This window comes from Juglans microcarpa x Juglans regia, chromosome 2D, assembly GCF_004785595.1.
Source record: "Juglans microcarpa x Juglans regia isolate MS1-56 chromosome 2D, Jm3101_v1.0, whole genome shotgun sequence".
Taxonomy (NCBI): Eukaryota; Viridiplantae; Streptophyta; class Magnoliopsida; order Fagales; family Juglandaceae; genus Juglans; species Juglans microcarpa x Juglans regia.
This window is the reverse complement of record NC_054596.1, coordinates 5,675,374-5,694,382: the sequence shown is the minus strand read 5'-3', so window position 1 is coordinate 5,694,382 and position 19,009 is coordinate 5,675,374. Positions and strand designations below refer to the sequence as shown.

The 19,009-nt window shown below is 37.2% G+C and overlaps 1 protein-coding gene and 1 pseudogene across 3 annotated transcripts; both read right to left on the bottom strand.

The window, feature by feature from the left end:
- Positions 1-5,056: 5,056 nt before the first annotated feature.
- On the bottom strand, positions 5,057-7,247 carry LOC121248841 (annotated as a pseudogene).
- A 3,475-nt stretch (positions 7,248-10,722) lies between these two features.
- Positions 10,723-18,707, bottom strand: LOC121248840 (protein PTST, chloroplastic). Of its 3 annotated transcripts, XM_041147430.1 has the most exons (9): positions 18,559-18,705; positions 16,476-16,518; positions 15,748-16,051; positions 14,881-14,970; positions 13,534-13,602; positions 12,710-12,815; positions 12,146-12,234; positions 11,316-11,428; positions 10,723-11,230 (listed from the first exon to the last, which is right to left on the bottom strand). In XM_041147430.1, exons 2-9 carry the CDS (start codon positions 16,493-16,495, stop codon positions 11,128-11,130), a joined length of 894 nt encoding a protein of 297 aa, XP_041003364.1. In that variant the 5' UTR covers positions 16,496-16,518; positions 18,559-18,705; the 3' UTR covers positions 10,723-11,127. The 3 variants fall into 3 exon arrangements, with proteins under 3 accessions (XP_041003364.1, XP_041003366.1, XP_041003367.1); XM_041147432.1 differs by lacking the exon at positions 14,881-14,970 and having other exon boundaries at positions 18,559-18,701; XM_041147433.1 differs by lacking the exons at positions 13,534-13,602; positions 14,881-14,970 and having other exon boundaries at positions 18,559-18,707.
- Positions 18,708-19,009: the final 302 nt, after the last annotated feature.

Below are 19,009 nucleotides of genomic sequence, written 5' to 3'. Positions count from 1 at the left end.
TTTGAAATTTCTAGAGGCCCCATTGCTGCACTGCATTAGCTTCTGTTTACATAAGTTGAGTGCCTTGTTAGCAAAACTCAATTTTGTTCTCTACCATTATAGGTTGATTCCAAGCTTCCTCCACCAATTTATTACACTTCTCCCTTAATGACCAGCTTGCCTCGAATCTAAATGTCTTATTCTTCTTGTACATGTAAGAGTGACTCGTATCCATAATGACAAGTAGTGGACAGTGGTCTGAAGTCAAGGCAGGGAGAGTATACCAATGTTTTGAATACCATTTCGGTTAAAGTACTGGAATGAAATATTTTGGGATAGTCTATATATAATAAATTAATTAATATTTCAAAATAATACCAATGCAACCCTTAAAAAGTTAAAACGCATATCTATAGGATCAATAATACTTCTAAGTTCTGAATCCAACTATTTAAAAATAATAATTACTTATCTTCATCACGAAAAGAGAAGTAGGGATTTGATTTTAAGTCCTCGAGAAAAATGAATTAAAAAAAGTTTAAAAAATAGTCTTCAGATGTGAGAATTGGAGTGAAAATTATGAAAAAGTTTGAATTTTTACATTAATTACAAAAAAAAAAAAAAACTTCGGCCGGCATTGACCAAAACACACCGATTCTGTCGGTAATTGACCCGGTACGAAACACATATATTTCCTGTACCAGTCACTATTCTGGTACGCTAAATACCGGCCTTACTGACTAGGTACGAAGTTCAAAACACTGGAGTATACACCCTCAAGTTAGGGAAGGACTCTGCCCACATAGTATTGCATAGGGCTCTATCAAGCCTCTCTTTAGTGAAAGCCCCTCCATATCTCCCATTTGACCAAGTGTATTTATTACCCCATGTCACATAAACCACATGCATCAACAGTAGCTTGAAATGCCTCAATTTGACTACGGGGTCTGAAGGCTCCACCACATTTCTCTCCAAAATAAGTACCTCATTAAAGTCCCCTACATACATCCAACCTCTAGGAATCATTGGCTTGATAGCTTTGAGAAGATGCAAACTCCTTTCTCTTAACTGTAATAGGATTGCCATAAAACCCAGTAAGCAGCCACTCCATTCCCTCCTTAACCCCTTTTACCAAGAGAGAAATGTGGTTTTGGGTATAGCAATTAACTACTGCCTCAATATCATCCTTTCAGAGGAATGCAATCCCTCCATTGAGACCTTTACAATCAATTACAAAACTGTTTTCAAATTTCAGTCTTTCTTTTATGGCTTCAACTTTAGTCCTATTGCACTTTGTTTCCATTAAGAAAAGAAAGGATGAGAGCTTTTTTTTGCACCATTTGATGAAAATCATGAATTGTCTTGGAGTTCCCAAACCCCTGACAGTTCCAACTGAGGCAACTCATTTGGCTTAGTGGAACAGCCCCCACCATGTTTGCATTACTTGATTCCTTGGTGCCGCTTCCCTCAATTTTAGCTTTTTTTTCCTCATTCTGGTCATTACTAGCAAGAAAGCGACTTGCTACTCTCATGTTGCTGGTTGAAAGGCCTGTGGAACCCCCCCCCCCCCAAGTCCCAAAGAGAAACTTTCAAAACATATGTTCCTAGCCCTTCTTTTCCAACTAGCACTTTTTTTGGACTGCTCTAGCACTTTATCGTGGTCAAAAATGAATTGGTCGAGTTAATCTGGGCCATTAGATCATTCGAGTCCTCAATTCCCTTTGCTGGTCTATAACAATTGCTAGTCTCATGTATTGTCTGCTGAGCAACAGTCTCTTCCTTGCTAGGCTAGTTTCCACCACTCCTAGCATATCACAAGGTTCCTCTTCTCGGTTTGAATGTACCTTAACTTTTTGTTGCAGCTTTTCCACAATTTTCTTGTCGGGCCATCCCTTAAATCCTGCATATTTTTTTTGACATCTGTCATAGCCTTGAGATCAGTAGTTTCCTTAGTAGGAACCTGACACCATTCCCTAATTTTAGCTTTACCTTTTGGCTTCATCCCTATCCTCCCCTTCCTCCCTCCATGGTTAAGAGTCAGGTTTAGCATACTAAGTATCGCCTTCACCATATCTTTTATATTGCAAATCACTCTCCCTAACGGCAAAAGCTCTTAACCAGACTCTATATTATTGCTGCCCACCCCCACTTGAGGCTTTAGAACAAGAATTTTGGGAGTGTTTGATGACCCCACATTTGAAACAAATTGAAGGTAGTCTTTCATATTTAAAGTGCACCCATGATTCTTGCAACTCCATAGTTAGGAACATACCTCTTAAGAGTGCTTTAGTGATGTCGACTTCAACCCTTATTCTCAAGAATTTCCCCCAGCGAATACCTCTATTATCTGCATGGACTTTGATCACCCTTCCCACATTACCTCCAAACTGGTACCCAGTATCTTGGTTCATACAATCAAAATGAAAGACATAAGCTTGGATCCAGAACTCCTCCTTATTGAATGCCACCTCATTGATTGACATAGAGCCATAAAAAATCTAAAGACACAGAAGCAAGCGGTCAAATGACCATGGTCTACCATTGATCACCCTCAACATGTCCTTTTTGCTGTTGAACTCAATGAGGAACTTATTGAAGCTAACTTTTGAGAATCGGATCCAACTCACTCCTCCAAACCTTAGTCATGGTACTCTTGAATGCTTCCTTAATAATAGTTTTATCGGCCACTATCATCACCAATAGACAGTAATGATTCTGTTGCACAACTTTTGCCATTGAAGGTGATGGTAGAACCACCCCTTCTTTTTCCTTCTAGTTAAGACAAAGTCTTTCCCACTGACTAGACAATTCCTCCTCCATGATCCCCCCTCTTCAGACCACAAACCAGTTTAAGAGACTTACTCTAATCTAGAAAGAAACCTCCCGCGCGAGGAGGATCGATATGACTATTGATTTTTTTTCAATTTTTAGGCTTGAAATGAAATAAATAATTAAATACATAAAATAGGTTTCGCATTGTACATGCATATGATTATTAAAATCCCTTTACGTAGCTGAACGTACATAAGTCTAATTAAGCAAATTAAAGAGTATTGGTTATATATTCATGTTAGGCTTCTTGCCTTCCAACTCAATTTATTGAATCTTCTCCCCCAGACCCCCGCCTCTCAAAAAATGCTTTTTAGTTTCTCGATCGACTTTCTCTTGTAGAAGGTAAGTCGATCGACCATTACTTTTATTTCTTCGGGTGTATATATATTTAGCTAGCAGCTTGTTCTTTTAATCTTTAACCATATATATATATATATAGAGAGAGAGAGAGAGAGAGAGAGAGTTTTACTACAGATCAGCCACTGTTCATGGCTGATCTGTAGCACACCTTACATGTCATCATCTTATTATTAATTATTTTTAAACAAAACCTCCTCACATTCACGCGTCAGCACCCCATCCTCCTACCCAATTCCCTCTCTCAGCTCACCCAACCCCACCGTGTGCCACCTGCAGTGCCGCTAGCCACCACCATCGGCTCTCCCTCAAGCAGGCCACCTCCAACTAGCTTCAAGCCTCCATGATAGCCCCCATGCGCAGCCCCCTCTCTCAACCTTAAATGGGTTTCTTCTACATGGTTTCTCTCTCTCACCGCTACTATCGCCGCCGTCTCAGCCTCTAGCCCCATTGTCGAGCACCACCGAGCCCTTGACCTCCACCTTAGCCACCGTTGAGCTTCCATAGCACGACAGCCCTCCCCCTTTCTTTCCCAAAATGAGTTTCTCCACCCATTTGGCCTAGATTTTCCGCCCTCTAGCCACCTGCCACTTCCCCCTCGCTACCACCAGCTTCACTGCACCTCCCTCAGCTCTCCATGCTCAGCCATGCCTCCCATTTGGCCTAGATGTGTGACGCAGGGTGGGGGAGAGGATGCGCGACCCAGGTTGGGGGTAGGGGAGAGGATGGCGATGCGGGGTGAGGGTAGGAGAGGATGCAACGCAGGTGGGGGTGTAGACCGAACGTGGGGGTTGGGGGGTGAAGACTGAACTTCAAACTGGTGAAATCTAAGAGAGGAATTTGGTTTTTGTTGTAGGGACAAATTAGTCATTTTGCTAGGCCACGTAGGGTGTGATGCTGCTGCTACTCAGATTTTTTTTCATATATATATATATATTTGCACACAGTTGACAGCTAGCGATGATGAAGCAGCTGAGATCACATGCTGATAATTGGAGAAAGTACTATTACTGATAAGCATAGCAATGGACGAAGATTACGATGTCGCTTTGCATCTTGCCATCCACAATGCTGAGGGCCTCCATAATTACCCAAATAGCTATCCTTCTATCCACGGAGGGATTTATCGTGCTGTATATTGGGTTAAACCGGATGAGAAGTTCGTTACGAAGAATGCTAGGGAATATGGTGGATTCTTTAACTTGGAGGTGGTGAGGCTTTGTTCTAATTCGAACCTAGGAACCTTTAATTCCGGTATAGTTGTAGCGGGCAGGGCTGAGATTCGACTACCACTGAGACTTTACAAGAAAAAAACATGGGCGAGTTGGACTTGTGAGACTTGAAGGACCGCTGCTTAAGGCTGAAGGGCATATAGTATTGTCCATGAAGAAGAAGAAGAAGAAAGTTATCATTATTGACTAGTTGTTTTGCAATTTGCACCTCTTTTTTTGGTTATTAGGTTGCTTAGTTATGGAAATTTAGTGATATATATTGATATTTGGCCTTTTAAATATATATATATATATATTCAGTTTCCTGATTTTTTATACTACTTAATAAGGTAACCCCTCTCGTACCCATAATCATATATTCATTATTCGTTAATCTGAAGATTTTCCATGCATGCATGGTCCATGTCTTTTCCTTAATTAATTTACACATGAATCCGCGCGGAGTTACGAGTTCCAGTTATTTACCGTTAATGTGATCATTGAAGTCTAATCTCCAGGAAATGTACGGTTCTATGATTGTTTGTTAATTTGTTTTATTTAGGTATTTAACATAAATAATTCCTAACAAAATTATATATCAATATTATTACAGCAAAATATTCCCTCTTGTAACTTCAGTACAACCATGGAGACTCATGAGAATAACACACCATATATGATAAATAATAATAATCACACCATTTAAATCTTGGAATGTAATATATACTTTGGATATACAAATCACGAAATATCAAATTTAAGAGAGAGGCGCGATTATTTTGAGAAAGTATTGCCACTCAGAAACTCTAGTTAGCATTACTCAAGTGTTCCTCCAGAAGAGGGCAATTCGCGCAGCGGCATGCAGCCATCTTAGCACTGATAAACACCACTCGAGATCACGCAATTTATAAGCTGGGAGAAGAGAAGATAAACAGACTTCATTTTTTCCAAGATTGTGACGAAGGTTGATCATGATCTAGCGTACTTCATCCTGGACGTACATCACATTAAGTAGTTAACTTAAAAGAAAGATGAAGATAACCAGGCATCTTAATTTAATTCGCCCAACAACTGATCAACATCTACATATAACGTCGGGCCGGGAATCTTTCAACATAGTCTGTGTAAAACCTGCTTCCTTTTGACATTGAGATATAAAAAACCTGGGTCGCTGGCTAATTGGTGGCAAGCATGGTTGAGGTTAACGTAAAGGCACTTACTTTTTATTTTTCTGAAATATATATTGGTTCTGGTAACGCATGATGTGACTAGCTAGCTAGTGTTAACTTGGACTTTGACAGCACTTTGACCCTAGCTAACTATTTTGATAAAATGGCCGTAATAATTTTTAATGTCGCCCTGGATTTGTTTGACTTGTGGTTCCGGTAGGTGCATGACATGGCTCATTTAGACAACCCCATTAATCACGGCCGTCAACAATAAGACATGATTCTGGTGCATGATCGCACAACGTCCTTTAAACTAGAGACTCTATTTTGAGTCTTTGAGAAAAAAGTCAGTTCTTTTTTTCTTTTTTCCCAAAAGTTAAAGTGCTTCTTTAATCGCCCACCTCCCCCAATTATGTTCGGAATGAGTTGTTCTATTGAATTACCAAAACCGTTGCTTTGCCAAAAGTACAAGGAACAATGGAACAAGAAACCACGAGATGCCAATATAATTAATAAAGTGATCATATGCAAATCAAGATGCCAACGCATTCAAAAGTCTAAGGTCTAGGGAATATATTCTCTAAGAAAATTTTTTTATCAGTTACTACTCATCACTTCACACTCCACACGCTATAAAAAATACCCTCTCACTCTATAAAAAATACCATTTTATCTTATAAAAAAGTTATAGATGTGAAAGTGTGAAACTGAACAATGGGCGCTTATGCATAGTAAATCTCATAATCTAATAGTTAGATTGTTTCATACGCCATTAGTATGTCAGAAGCCTTGTGCTATGATCACATGCACATTCACAACCGTAATAATCGATCAAAGATAGGAATTATAACACTAACCACGTAAGAGAGTAGATCCTCCGATTATGACAAAACGTCGTACAGGCTTAGTGAGACAATATGTTCTTGCCAAAGGGCTTGTTAAGCCATGCTTTCCAGCTGCTACTTCGCTTTTTAGCTATCATCTCCGACCTCCCTTCTGTCATCTGTGGCTGCCTCTGCTTCTTGCACAGCACAAAGTTCCTCCCCCTCGGGATCCTATCGATTCCCACGGATTTAAAGCTACAAAAAAGTTGCAAATATGGAAATAATAGGCTATTAAGAAATAATATGGTAAACAATAAATTCTATGAAATCTTTGTCCATCAATACATTGAAGGCAAACATATTGTTCGCTAATGGACAACATAAAGGAGCAATATTCGATTAAAACTCAAAAGAACCGAGATTTTAACGAAGTGGGGAAACGTGACATGAATACCATCGAATCCCGCATCGGAGCAATACAGAACGAAATCATTGACATCGGAACCAAGAACCGGAAGCCGGCCTTCACGGGCATAGGTCTTGAGAGCAGTGTCAACGACGCCAGCGACAAGATCATTCTCATACACACAAACCTCAATGGTCCTGCGCTCCCAAGAACATTGACTGTGATCAAGAATCTGTTATTCTTCTGAACCTTCACGCTTTGAATATCATTGTTAATCTTCCTGGGCTTCTGCGACACCGTCTTCTCCGAGATGACGTTCTTCTTCATCTCTTTCCTGTTTTTTTTTATTCGTCTCTCTTTTTCTTCTCTGTTTGGATTCTAAATTTCCCCGGTTTCAAAGACACAAATGGATTATGGAACTAAACTACATACGTACGTTGATTTTTCCTAGAGGGAGTGTCGGAGGTGCGGCAGAGGGGGGGGGGGGGGGGGGGGGGGGGGGGGGGGGGGGGGGGGGGGGGGGGGGGGGGGTTGGTGTGGGTGACGGGTTTAGGGGTCGAGGCCAAGGCAGCGATAGTACCAGGCTTGTTTGCAGGAACCAAAGGAGGAGGAGGAGTAAGTGGAGGGCAACGCGTGTGGCGTACGCGCAGTTGCCCTCGGAGAGAGAGGAGGGAGAACGTGCATGAAAGAAAGAGATGTTTCCACCATTCAAGAATCAAGAATGAGTAGAAAGAGAGTCAGAGACTTGCGGGGTTTGTATAAAGGAGAGGAAAATCATATCAGCAGACGGAGGAAAACCCAGGTTTGGGTTGCAACAGCTCAGAAACGGACTTGGCTTTTTATGGGATGGCAGCCAGCTTATTTGAGCTACATTATAAGAGAACTGCAATATACATAAAGAGATTATATAAAAATAAATTCACAAACTGACATAACTTCATGTGATTTGTTAGATCTACTTTATACTAAAAGTAATTTTACAATCTGATGTACTGCATCAAATCACATCAATTTATAAATTTACTTTTGTGTAATTCTTTTGTGATTAAAATATTTCTCTTTCTATAATATATACATGTACACATCATTTATATATGCATAAAAACATACGCTCTAGAACGACAGATAAAAATTACAAACATAAACTTCCAAACAAGGGAAGTTTACACTGTACATAAAATATTAAAATAATCTTTATTTTAAAATTTATTTAATATATCATGACATCAAATTATATCATTGTGCAAGTTTATTTTTATTATGGCGTGGTTTGGATTTAGATATATCTCACTTTGTACGGAGAGATACTCTCCAATCCAAACGCTTTGTTTTACTTCATCAAATTGAAAATTATCTCACTTCACTAACAATAAAGTGAAGTTCTTGTAGTGATAGAGTCCACTGGGCAAGAAGCTTGCCAGCTGTAGTGAGGTGAGAAAATGGTCGTGGTAGCAAGTAAGCATGTTATGAACTAGGGAGGATGGCGAGATGGTGTGGCGAGGGCCTTCCATGGCTGAGGAGCACTTTAGCCACTTTGTGGGTGAAAAGCTCGTGGCGTACGGAGGGTAGCGAGATCCTCCATTCTTGGGAGAGAAGCTCATAGCGAGATCCAGAGTCCTTCCCCACCAGCACTTTCTGTTGCCAAGGACCATCACATCGACGATAGAAAACACCAATATGTCCAGTTATAGCCACTAGTAGCCTCAGCAGAAAATGATTGGTGGGGAAGATGGCGGTGACTAAGTCACTTGGGCGGTTGATGGACACTTTGCCAATGACAAAAAACACCGGTCATCCTAGTGTTGGCCAGTGGTGGCCCTACCCGCCCACAAACGCCATGAGGAGGGCCTCTTTAGGTGCATGACAATGTGCACCCGCTACCCGCCCTTCCCCTCACGGATCAATTCTATGTTCATGGCCACCGTGGCTCGGGGCCACGGCGAGCACAACCTTCGTGGATCAGTGACCATTCCCGCTGCAGTAGAAGGCACCAACAGTCATCGAGCTCACGGTTGGAGGCGCACAATGTTACGTGCACTTTTAATTCCACTATGCATGTAGCGGGTGGTGCATGTGATAAGTGCACAATGCAAAAGTTAATTTATAAAACAAAATTATAATTAGATGTGGGACCCACATGTATCAAATCTCCATAAAGTTAAAACTATCTCATCTCACTTCTTAATCCAAACACACAAAATTTTCAAAAACCATTTCATTTCATCTCATCTCAACTCAACAATCTCACCACTATTCACAAATCATCTCAACTCATTTCATCTCATATTTGAATTCAAATGAGCTCTAGGCCTGGTTTGGCGGTTTGGATTAAGAAATCTCTCAATTCATCTTATCTAATTATTATAACTTTATCAAATTCTCATACAAAATATAATAAACAATTCAACTTTTTTAAATTTCAAAAAATAATAATATTAAAAAATAATATTCTAACGATATTTTATTCAACTTTCATATCATCTCATCTTAACTCACTATACAAACCTCTCCTTAAACTTTAGATCAGTTTGTACCAATAATTCTAAAACATTACAATCGGATGTATTTTTTTATTGATTCACCTAGTAAAAAATAGGAGACAACACAATAGATGAGAAGACCAAATTATATAAATCACCTACCATATATATATATATAGGCGGCTAGCATGGGATGGAGAAAAAATGAAAGTATTTAGGTAAAATAATTGGTATGGTTGGTGGCATTTGGTGCACGCACGATTCATGATGATTCCACAGTATAATTTTCAGAGATTAGATGACTTGTGGAAGAGCAGGTGGTGATTATGGTGGCGGCATGCGATATATTTCGAGCCTACATTTTGAATTAAGATATATTAGATATATGGATTAATATACAAATAGAAAATGGACATTATTGAGTAGAAAAAAAATATATATATATATATAAATAGACATTATTGTTGTATTATATGTAAAGCTTGTCATATTGAACTGCCCATGTATGGACGGTGCTGAATGTCGTATATTTTGTGACTTTGGCACGTCGGAACGTCACAGTGCAGCTTGCGTTCTTCTCAATTAACAAATATCAGTAAGTAAAGGTTTGATTACCAATTGACCCGAGATTTCCTACACTCCACCATCATTCAGTTTTTTTTTTCAATAAAGATTTAAGAGTTCTACTTTTTTCCTTAGGGAGAGCCCTATTTGACTATCATATTTGACACTCATTAGCAATTTTAATATATATTTTCAATAATTTTAAGTTTTTCTAGATGACAAAAAAAAAATTGAGAAATTTTATTAATATTGGTTAAATAAAGTGGACGCTAAGCATCATTTTCCTTCAGTTATTTATTCATAGACACAGTTGAAAACCAATTATCTATAAATTCTTCTAATCAACGCGGGAGGGACCAACGAGTAATAACACCACCTTATTATTTAATTTTAAAATGCCGAGTGACATTTACCAAACATATTACGTACCATATTTTGTCAACATATGGTTGTAGAAGTCATAAATAACCTTTGAGGAGTTGTTTGTAGATATCTTGCGCTAATTATATCGATTAAGCAAATCTCACGTTGGTAATATTTTAAGAAAATGATAATATGCCCTCTAAATTTATCCTTTCAATTTGACCGCTCATATATATTATTTATTTTTTAAAATTTATATATAAAGAAGTGACTATTAAGATATTAATTTTTTTAAAACATTTAAAGTTGCTTAAAAAATATTTGAAAAATAGAGCGTACAATTTGTACTGGGACACACCAAGTGAGCAAACTTGAGTGACATAATAGCACTACCCAATATTTTATTCTAATCACGCTTGTATTTTTTTTTTAATTTTGAATAAAGTCAACCGCTCTGATAATTAGATAAAATATTAAAGATAAAGATGAGATGTGCTTAAGAGATATACATAGAAAATATAGAAAAAAAACAATGCATACAAATAAGAGGGCTTCTATACGTAAAAGAAAAACCATCAACTTACAGTCTTACATCACGATCGCTAGAAGTTTGCCTCCAAGCGGCAAATGAAGTTGTTAATTAGGTAAGTTTGGGGAGTGATATGAGAATTTTGAAACATTTGGGTGGCATGTTCACAAGCCACCTATTGGAGTCGATTGCTTCTGCTCTTCCAAAGCACCTCTCTCTCTCTCTCTCTCTCTCTCTCTCTCTCATGCAAGAGCTTCTTTTTTTTTTCAACATTCGCATTTTAGCAGATTCTATTATGCTTGTGTACTACTAGACTTTTTTATATAAACAGAGTAAAAAAGGCTCAAACTAGAAAAGAGGTCAGTCAAGTCACTCTGTATTTAGCAATATTGACCAGAACAGCAGACCTGCAATTATTCCACAATTAATAAGTTATTTTTCATTAGTCCCTCACCAACGGTAGGATATTCTGGGGATAGGTGCCACTCTCCATCCACCAAGAACTTGATTTCGTACCTTCAAACCATAAATTGACGGTTCAGAAGAAGAAGATGATGAAGATGCAGGAGTGAGTTTTAAGTGTGGCTCAGTTGAAAGGTACCTTCCAGGTCTTAGCATCAACGTTGCTGAGAACTTGGTGAAAGAACCAGTGTATTCTGGTGATAAGTCCTCTCCTTGACTCCATCCGTCGAAGGTTCCCATTACTTGCACACTCTGATCCACAAATGAAAATTGAAGATTTTCTTCATTCCAAATAAGAAACATTTGGATTGCAATTAGATTTGCTTTCCTGTAATGATTTAGTATTTTTAACCAAGTTACATAAATAAATGGAACAAATTGCATTTTTGATCCTAAACCACTGGGTTGTTTGCAATGTCCACCTAAACTTTGAATTTTTTGAGCAATCAATCTCTGAGCTATGTGATCAGTTGCCACACTCGTCATTCTTAAAAATTTTACTTTTAATAGACAATGCAAAATTTTGCAGTAGATCATAACAATTTTAATTTGAATTAAAAAGAAACGGGTCATCTTTATAGAATTTTAGAAGTCCTCCCCGAAACCTGATAAAATTTTTATGGTTTAACTTCTCTTTTTTTTGGCAAATTACTAAACCCACAATAAGTTTTGATAACCACCCTCTCTATTTTATTCTCACAGGCGTAGGAGGTGTGCTAATAGAGCTAAAAAGGAGAGAGCTCTATTGCTCTAGAATCACACCAAAGCTCCATGCTAAGCAATCCTAAAAGTAACTTATTCAGAACAGAGGGCTAAGCATATTTATCTTATAAGATTTCAAGATTATAGCTCAACCTTCATCTTGAACTGAAGTGGCCAGTGTCATTATAAATTAATATGTTTTGATTACCTAATATAAGTGACACCCCTTGAAGAAAAATCCAAGGTGTGTATTAAGAGCATGCTTACCTCAGCCATGCCACACCAGAATAAGGAAACCTCCTTGGATTGCGCACCATCCACATCCTTTATCTGTTCCTTCAGCTTTTCACGTACAGCTTTATACAGACACAAAGGCAACCAAATTATTAAGAGTACAATTTGTCTCCCTTCCCTAGACAGTCAAATAAGACAGGAAATTCTTCCATAGAAACAAAGTGATATCTTTAAGTTTCAAGAGTTTGTCCATCATCTCAAATAAGTTCGTGGGTCTCTTGAGTCTTGATATTAAAACCTTATCAGAGTAAGACAGTCAAGTAAGACAGGAGATTCTTCAATAAAGCCCAGTAGAGAGTTATTCATGTAGAGGTACCATAAGAAAGTTATTTGTGTGATTAAGTGCATCATGCCTACCAGAGACTAAGAATCTCATAAGTCGCATTTCACTAACACACATGCACGCACGCACAAATGTTTGTATGTAGATATACACGCATCACATCCATCAAAGAAAGCACCAAATCAAATTGGCAGGACTTGGTTAGAAGTGAAGAAATATGTCAATATGAAGCAAGAAGATGGGCATGAGCATACCTTCTAAACGGGAAAGAAGATGAGATTGAATGTATCTCCCATTAATCTTTCTTGAACCCGCTGGAATGGAAGATTTAGCTATTTCTTCTGCAAGTGTGACCAATGCCTGTCCATGCAAATCAAATTAAAGAATCATAATGTCAGAAGTTAAGATGTTAATTTTCATGAGATGAATGAAAAGAAAAGCTTTAGCGTAATGCCACTGAAAGCATGTAACAAGAACAAATTAAGGTAAAGACTCTGAAACTATATGTACAGTTAAGAATCAATTTTTGACAAGTCAGATTCTTAAAGCTGGAAGCAGTCCCTATATGCTAAGGAACAACTGTAGGTTCAAATATTCCGGAAATTTATATATCCACAAAAAAACAGCTTAACTATTATCTTGCAGTATGCTTTAGGATAATGTTATAAGATCTTGTTTACATAATGTTATTACTCAAGTGGTGAGACTGCCAACAATGAAACAGTCTGATCCTGATATATTGTTTAAGTAATCATTGGAAGTAGGATCAGACAATATTTAGTCAAGCCATTCCACTCAGCCAGAAGGTGCCATCTTGAACCATTTCAGCAGACTATAGATGCTAAATGTACTTGATAACACTTACTATTCTAGCAATATAGATGCTAGAGCATTAAAAGTGTTGCTTGTATTACAGAGAAATACAAACTTTCTTTTTTAGGCAAGAAAGAATTTACACTATACAGATGATGGTTGAGAAAGTCGAATATGGAATGAAGAATGTTGACCTAATTGAGACTTGGATTATTCAAATGTCAAGCCATAACCTCGTGACAGACATCATAGACTAATAACAGACCTGAATTTCAAGTTCCATGACGGCAAGTTCGCTTTTGAAATTTACCAACGCGTCCTCCTTTATGTACAACTGCATAGATCAGAGATTAAAAGAAGATGTGGGTCTAAAGGCTTTTCTTATAAACAATAATCTGATCAAAATTCTGCTGCTCTAGGTATTTGCTTTGGATCTCAGAAGCGTCCATTTGCACCCTTCCAATCAGAGATGTTAGGAACAATTTTTTACAGGGTATCATTTTGCATTAACTAAAGTTTCTCTTCTTATGTTTTTCATAGACAAGCATAATGAGCCGTGAAAATGGTTAAGTGTCAGATTTATATTCTACTCAGCAAACTAAAAATGCTTCACGTCAGATATCAATGCTAGGGGCCTAGAATAATTTTTTATGCATGTCATGGAATTATTTATTTAATAATTCATATTTTTTGAGGCATTAGACAAAAGCATTGGATTGTTCAGGAATCTTCCACACTTGTTGTGATCTTTGAATTGTCCTCTACCCTTTTAGGCCTCGTTTGTTTTCATAGTTCATCTCAACTCATCTCATCTCATCTAATCTAATCATTACAACTTTTCCAAATTCTCACATAAAATAAAATAAACAATTCAACTTTTCCAAATTCCAAAACAAAAATAATATTAAAAATATATATTTTAACTATTTTATTCAACTTTTTAACTTTAATCTCAATTCATCTCATCTCATCTCATCTTCAAAAACAAACAAGGCCTAAAGCATCAACCCCACACATTATACATGCTTTGCAGCTGGTAAGCCCATGTAAGGGTGTTGGGGGAAGTGTGTGTTTCAGGACAAAGGAGTTGAACCAAGATATAGTATCTGAGCCCGTTTACTTTCTCTTGTACTGACCTAGGAGTACAAAGGCCCTGGTGAAGGACTGCTGTAGAACCCCATATGCTGTGCATGCTTGGACTGAGGATTCTATTTTTGGGGTTGGGCATATTGGGGTTGGGGCTGTTATCAGAGCCATCCCAAAGGGGCATTCTCTATTATTTCGTAATTCTCAAGTCATGTTCACCCATGCCATAACACATAAATAGCTTTGTGCAGTAGTCATAATTCTTCTGCCATTCAAAATCCAAAGGTATTGCAGTGACATTTTCTCTGCAACCCCACCCCTCCCGCGGAGAGAGAGACAGAGACAGAGTAGACAAATGAAAAGATCTTATGTGGAAATTATATGTTTCTTATTGCTATACAAGCCATCACTGTGCAATTTTTCTTGAATCAGAATGTAACCAAACCAGTTACAACACTAGCAAAGCTGACTTTAGATCTTAATTTAGGAATATCTTGATAGGCATACCATGTAAATATCTACAAACCTGTCGTTTGAGAAAGCGATTTTGTTGATTTGCTTCGCTTAATTTTTTAATGAGCCTTTCTCTTTCAGAATCAGCCAACAGTGACTTCAGCTGACATATAATTACCATAAGCATTAGCTCTAAATATCTAAAAGGAGTAATATGTATGCTAGTCACAATAAAGTCAACAATAATATGTGTCAACAACAATAACTAAGCATTTTAAGCTAAGCTGATTGGGTTATTACTGTGCAATAATTTTTAACATGTGCTTTTCAATACTGATGTGAGATCAAAGTACTTTCGTAGTTTTACACCAAATTATAGCTCATTGGAAACCCCAAAGGAAATCCCAATTTACAGTCTCCCATTTTCAAACTCAATGAGATAAAACCAGCCTACAGCCCAGTCATGAAGATATATCACTACTAATAATACAGGGGTCATGCAAGGATCCCCATTAGTTTTCCTGTTTTAACTTTTTAAGTTTGACATATCGATAAACTACTTCTAATCTTTCCAAATGTTTTTTTTTTTTTTTTTTTGTAACAGAGAAATTTATTGAGGGAGAGAGGAAGCCTAGTGTCAACAAGAAGTAAATTATAGGTTCTTGAGAGAATAATATTCCATTTCAATAAATGTATCCAATATGTAAGAAAGAATGAAATTTGGATCTAAAGAACAATCCATCAATTTTTATTTACTTCCCATCTCCAAACATGTGCCAGTGGCAACCAATAGATTGAGATGAAACTACACGACTGTCTAAAAATGCAACTTTAAAGAGATTGAGATAAGTGATCATTTCTGGAAAGTGGATCAAAGAAGAACACATTTCATGTTTTCAACCCATCATAAAATAACTATATAAAGAAAACGTGACTTTACCTCGTCACTTCCTAGTGGTTGAGCAAGAACTTCCTCTGGCATTTCAATTGCATCATCACTACTAGAATAATCATCTGACTTTAGCGATGAAGACTCCTCCAAACTAACAGACATTGAATATCTTCTCCAGGACATTCGAGCCATAGGATGCTTTCCAGTAGAAGATTGATGTGTGTAAGTCAACCTTTGGTAGCCCATTCTCAAATTCCAACCAGCTACATTATATGGAAGTTTGTGAATATTTTCCCCACCTGATGTTCTCGAATTTCTTAAGAACCATGTCACGTGTTTGTCCAGGCAATGCCTATACAGATCATAAAGAAAGTGAGTTGGATTCAAAGTTTATCTCAACTCATCTCATCTCATCTAATCATTTATAGTTTTCCCAAATTCCCACAAAAAATATAATAAACAATTCAATTTTTTCAAATCCCAAAACAATAATAATATTAAAAAATAATTTTCTAACAATATTTTATTCAACTTTCATCTCAACTCATTATCCAAACCTCACCTTAAAGGAACAAAAGGATCATATTACAAACAATTAACACTTACTAAAATCTGAAAAAAAAAAAAAAACTGAAAGAACTACAGAAAATTTCGTCAAACAACTATTACTAAAAGAATTGAAATCATAAAATTTACTATCATTAAAGTCAGTAAAATTTACTTTTCTGGAAGACATCACTGATCTAATGTATTAAATGAATGTCAAGGAGGCCTACCTTGCAGTGCCTAAATCCATGTATAAGAGTTTCTAACGAATAGCTGCAACAAGATGATAATGATCAGTATCTTGATATACAGCAGCAAGCATGCTAAATCTGAGTAATGGTATCTACGTAATTAAAAAAAAACACACATTAATCTTATGTGACATTCTTCCTACTAGTACTTACACCAAATTTTCTGAAACAATCTAAAATATAAATCATACAACAAATGCCATTTTTATATAAATCCAGCACCCAATTTTTTACTCTCGCGGTCATGCAGATAACAAAATAGCTTGAACTAGAAGTCCAAGTCTACCATAGGTCCAGTTCAATATTGCCTCATTTATTGTTTTATTTATCTTAGTTGATATCTGATATTTTTCAGCTCATATGGTGTAGCTTAGGAGTCTTGATTTTGTTATTAGAAGTTTAGTATCGAGTAAGCATCTAGGGCAATAAATGGTGTAGCCTTATGCTATTTTCGTGCTGAAGAAGCTGGTGTCGAAGACACCACAATCAAGTTTAGTTCTACTCTTACTTGTAAGAGACGCCAAAATCACCAATTTGAGAAGAAACTTTAAACTCCTTTTCTTCCTAAGGCCTATCTTTATTTTTCTAATTATAAGCCTTAGGAAGAAAAAAGAGTTGCACACTACTGTCTCGGACACCAAATTGATGCAGAACGAAATCAATGAAAGAAAAATAAAGATAGGCCTTGGGGAGAAAAGGCGTGTAACATTTCTTCCCCAATGGCTGATTGTGGTGCTCATCACAACCAAGGGTCCAAGAGTAGGCGAGTCACACCTAACACAGTATTTTAGACTAATTTAGAGCACTAGCATTGAATTATGTATCTGCATATGTATCTACATATTTACATAATATGACCTTAAATTGGACTGCATTGGATTATGCATATTCAAAAATTTGCATAGCTATGAACAGTGTTTCTACAAATTTAAAGATGCACTGTTCACTCCCTAAACCTTATTTTATTACTTTTTTTCTCTCTCCTCCCCCTCTCTTTCTCTCTCTCGACACCAACAGAAAGAAACCCTCTCTCGAAACATTTATTTCTCCTTGCTCTCTCTCTCTCTCCACCAACAGAGAAATCCAAAAGAAAAAATAGTTTTAGGGAAAAAAAAAATTAATAATAATAATCATATTTTTTTATTATTTGGTTCAAAGATGCATAATTCAATGTGGGAGTTTTTCTTAATATGCAAAATCAATCTCTAAAAGATGTGATTTTGTATATGCATATAGAGAAACCAATGCTAGTGTACTGAGAAATGAAAATAGCGTAATGTACACCACATAGCCTTAGAGGCTTGCTTGATACTGAACTTCTACTCAATGACAATAACAAAATAAAGACTCCTAAGCAAAACCAAATGGAGTGAACATAGATCAGATACTAACAAAACAGAATAGCATATAATAAATTAACGCAAATAACATAATACATAGGATAATATTGAGCTGGACTTATGGGCAGAGTTGGACTTCCAATTCCAGCACAAGATGGTTGTCTGCATCACGGGGTCTCCCACGAAGAATTTTAAATGAAGTAGCAACCGTTGAAAAGGAATCTCCAACACTGAAAACGGTCATTCTTCAAGAAAAATGCAGTAACCAACCCATCTCCATCTACTCCTGTCTCGAATCTTTACCACCAAAAAGGTCATTATAAAATATATAAGTCGCTTAGTTGAGCCAATCAAAAGAATCAGCATTTTCAGCTCTTCTGGATGGAGCACTCAATGGAACAAAGGGGGCTTTCCTCCCGAAAAAATTGCAATGACAAAGAAATTTCTCTGAACTTAGGCGCAGGTTTTAATCATCAATCAAATTCACGAATTAGGTAAAAGATGGAAAACCCAAAAACTCACGCGCTCTCTCTCTCTCTCTCTCTCTCTCTCACACACACACGCACGCACGCACCCGCGCGAAACAATCACAATCAAAACGGAGCTTACATACAAACGGAAGCAGAAAACAAACTATAAATAAATGGGCGCAGATGTATAGCCAATAACGAATCAATAATGCTTCATGGAAATTAAATGCATACACTATTTTGAGCGCTTACAAAATGAGTTCAGAGTTCGAGGACGGGCTCTTCGAAAGGGCAATCTTCAGGAACAGAGTAGTACTCTTGGTGGCGAAGCGATGATTCTCTGTGTGGCAGCGAGAGCTGGTGGTCCCGCAAAAGTGACACGTGTTAGAAGATAGTCCGGCCGCGTGGTTCACTGGAAGAGGCCGATCTTTGGGATGGCACAAGACAGATTAGACGGGAGTAATGTTAAACAATTTGACAAGGTATATATAAATTTAAAAAAAAAAAAAAGAAAAATTATCTCACAATAAAAAATATATCTTTTTTACAATTTTTTGAGTGAAATTTATTTCTTTTATAAAAATTACATGAGATTTATTTATTTAAAATTTTTACAAATAATTTCTAATCAAAGAATGGGAGAGCACGTGATAAATACTGTTTGAATTGGATGGGCCATGGGTGACAGTGAGCTGGCCCAAAG

Coding starts and splice junctions, on each gene's coding strand:
- LOC121248840 (XM_041147430.1), bottom strand. CDS start 16,495: ATGGATTTAGGCACTGCAAG. Junction 16,052..16,475: donor ATGGATTTAGGCACTGCAAG/GTAGGCCTCCTT, acceptor TGATCTGTATAG/GCATTGCCTGGACAAACACG. Junction 11,231..11,315: donor TTGATGCTAAGACCTGGAAG/GTACCTTTCAAC, acceptor TATGGTTTGAAG/GTACGAAATCAAGTTCTTGG.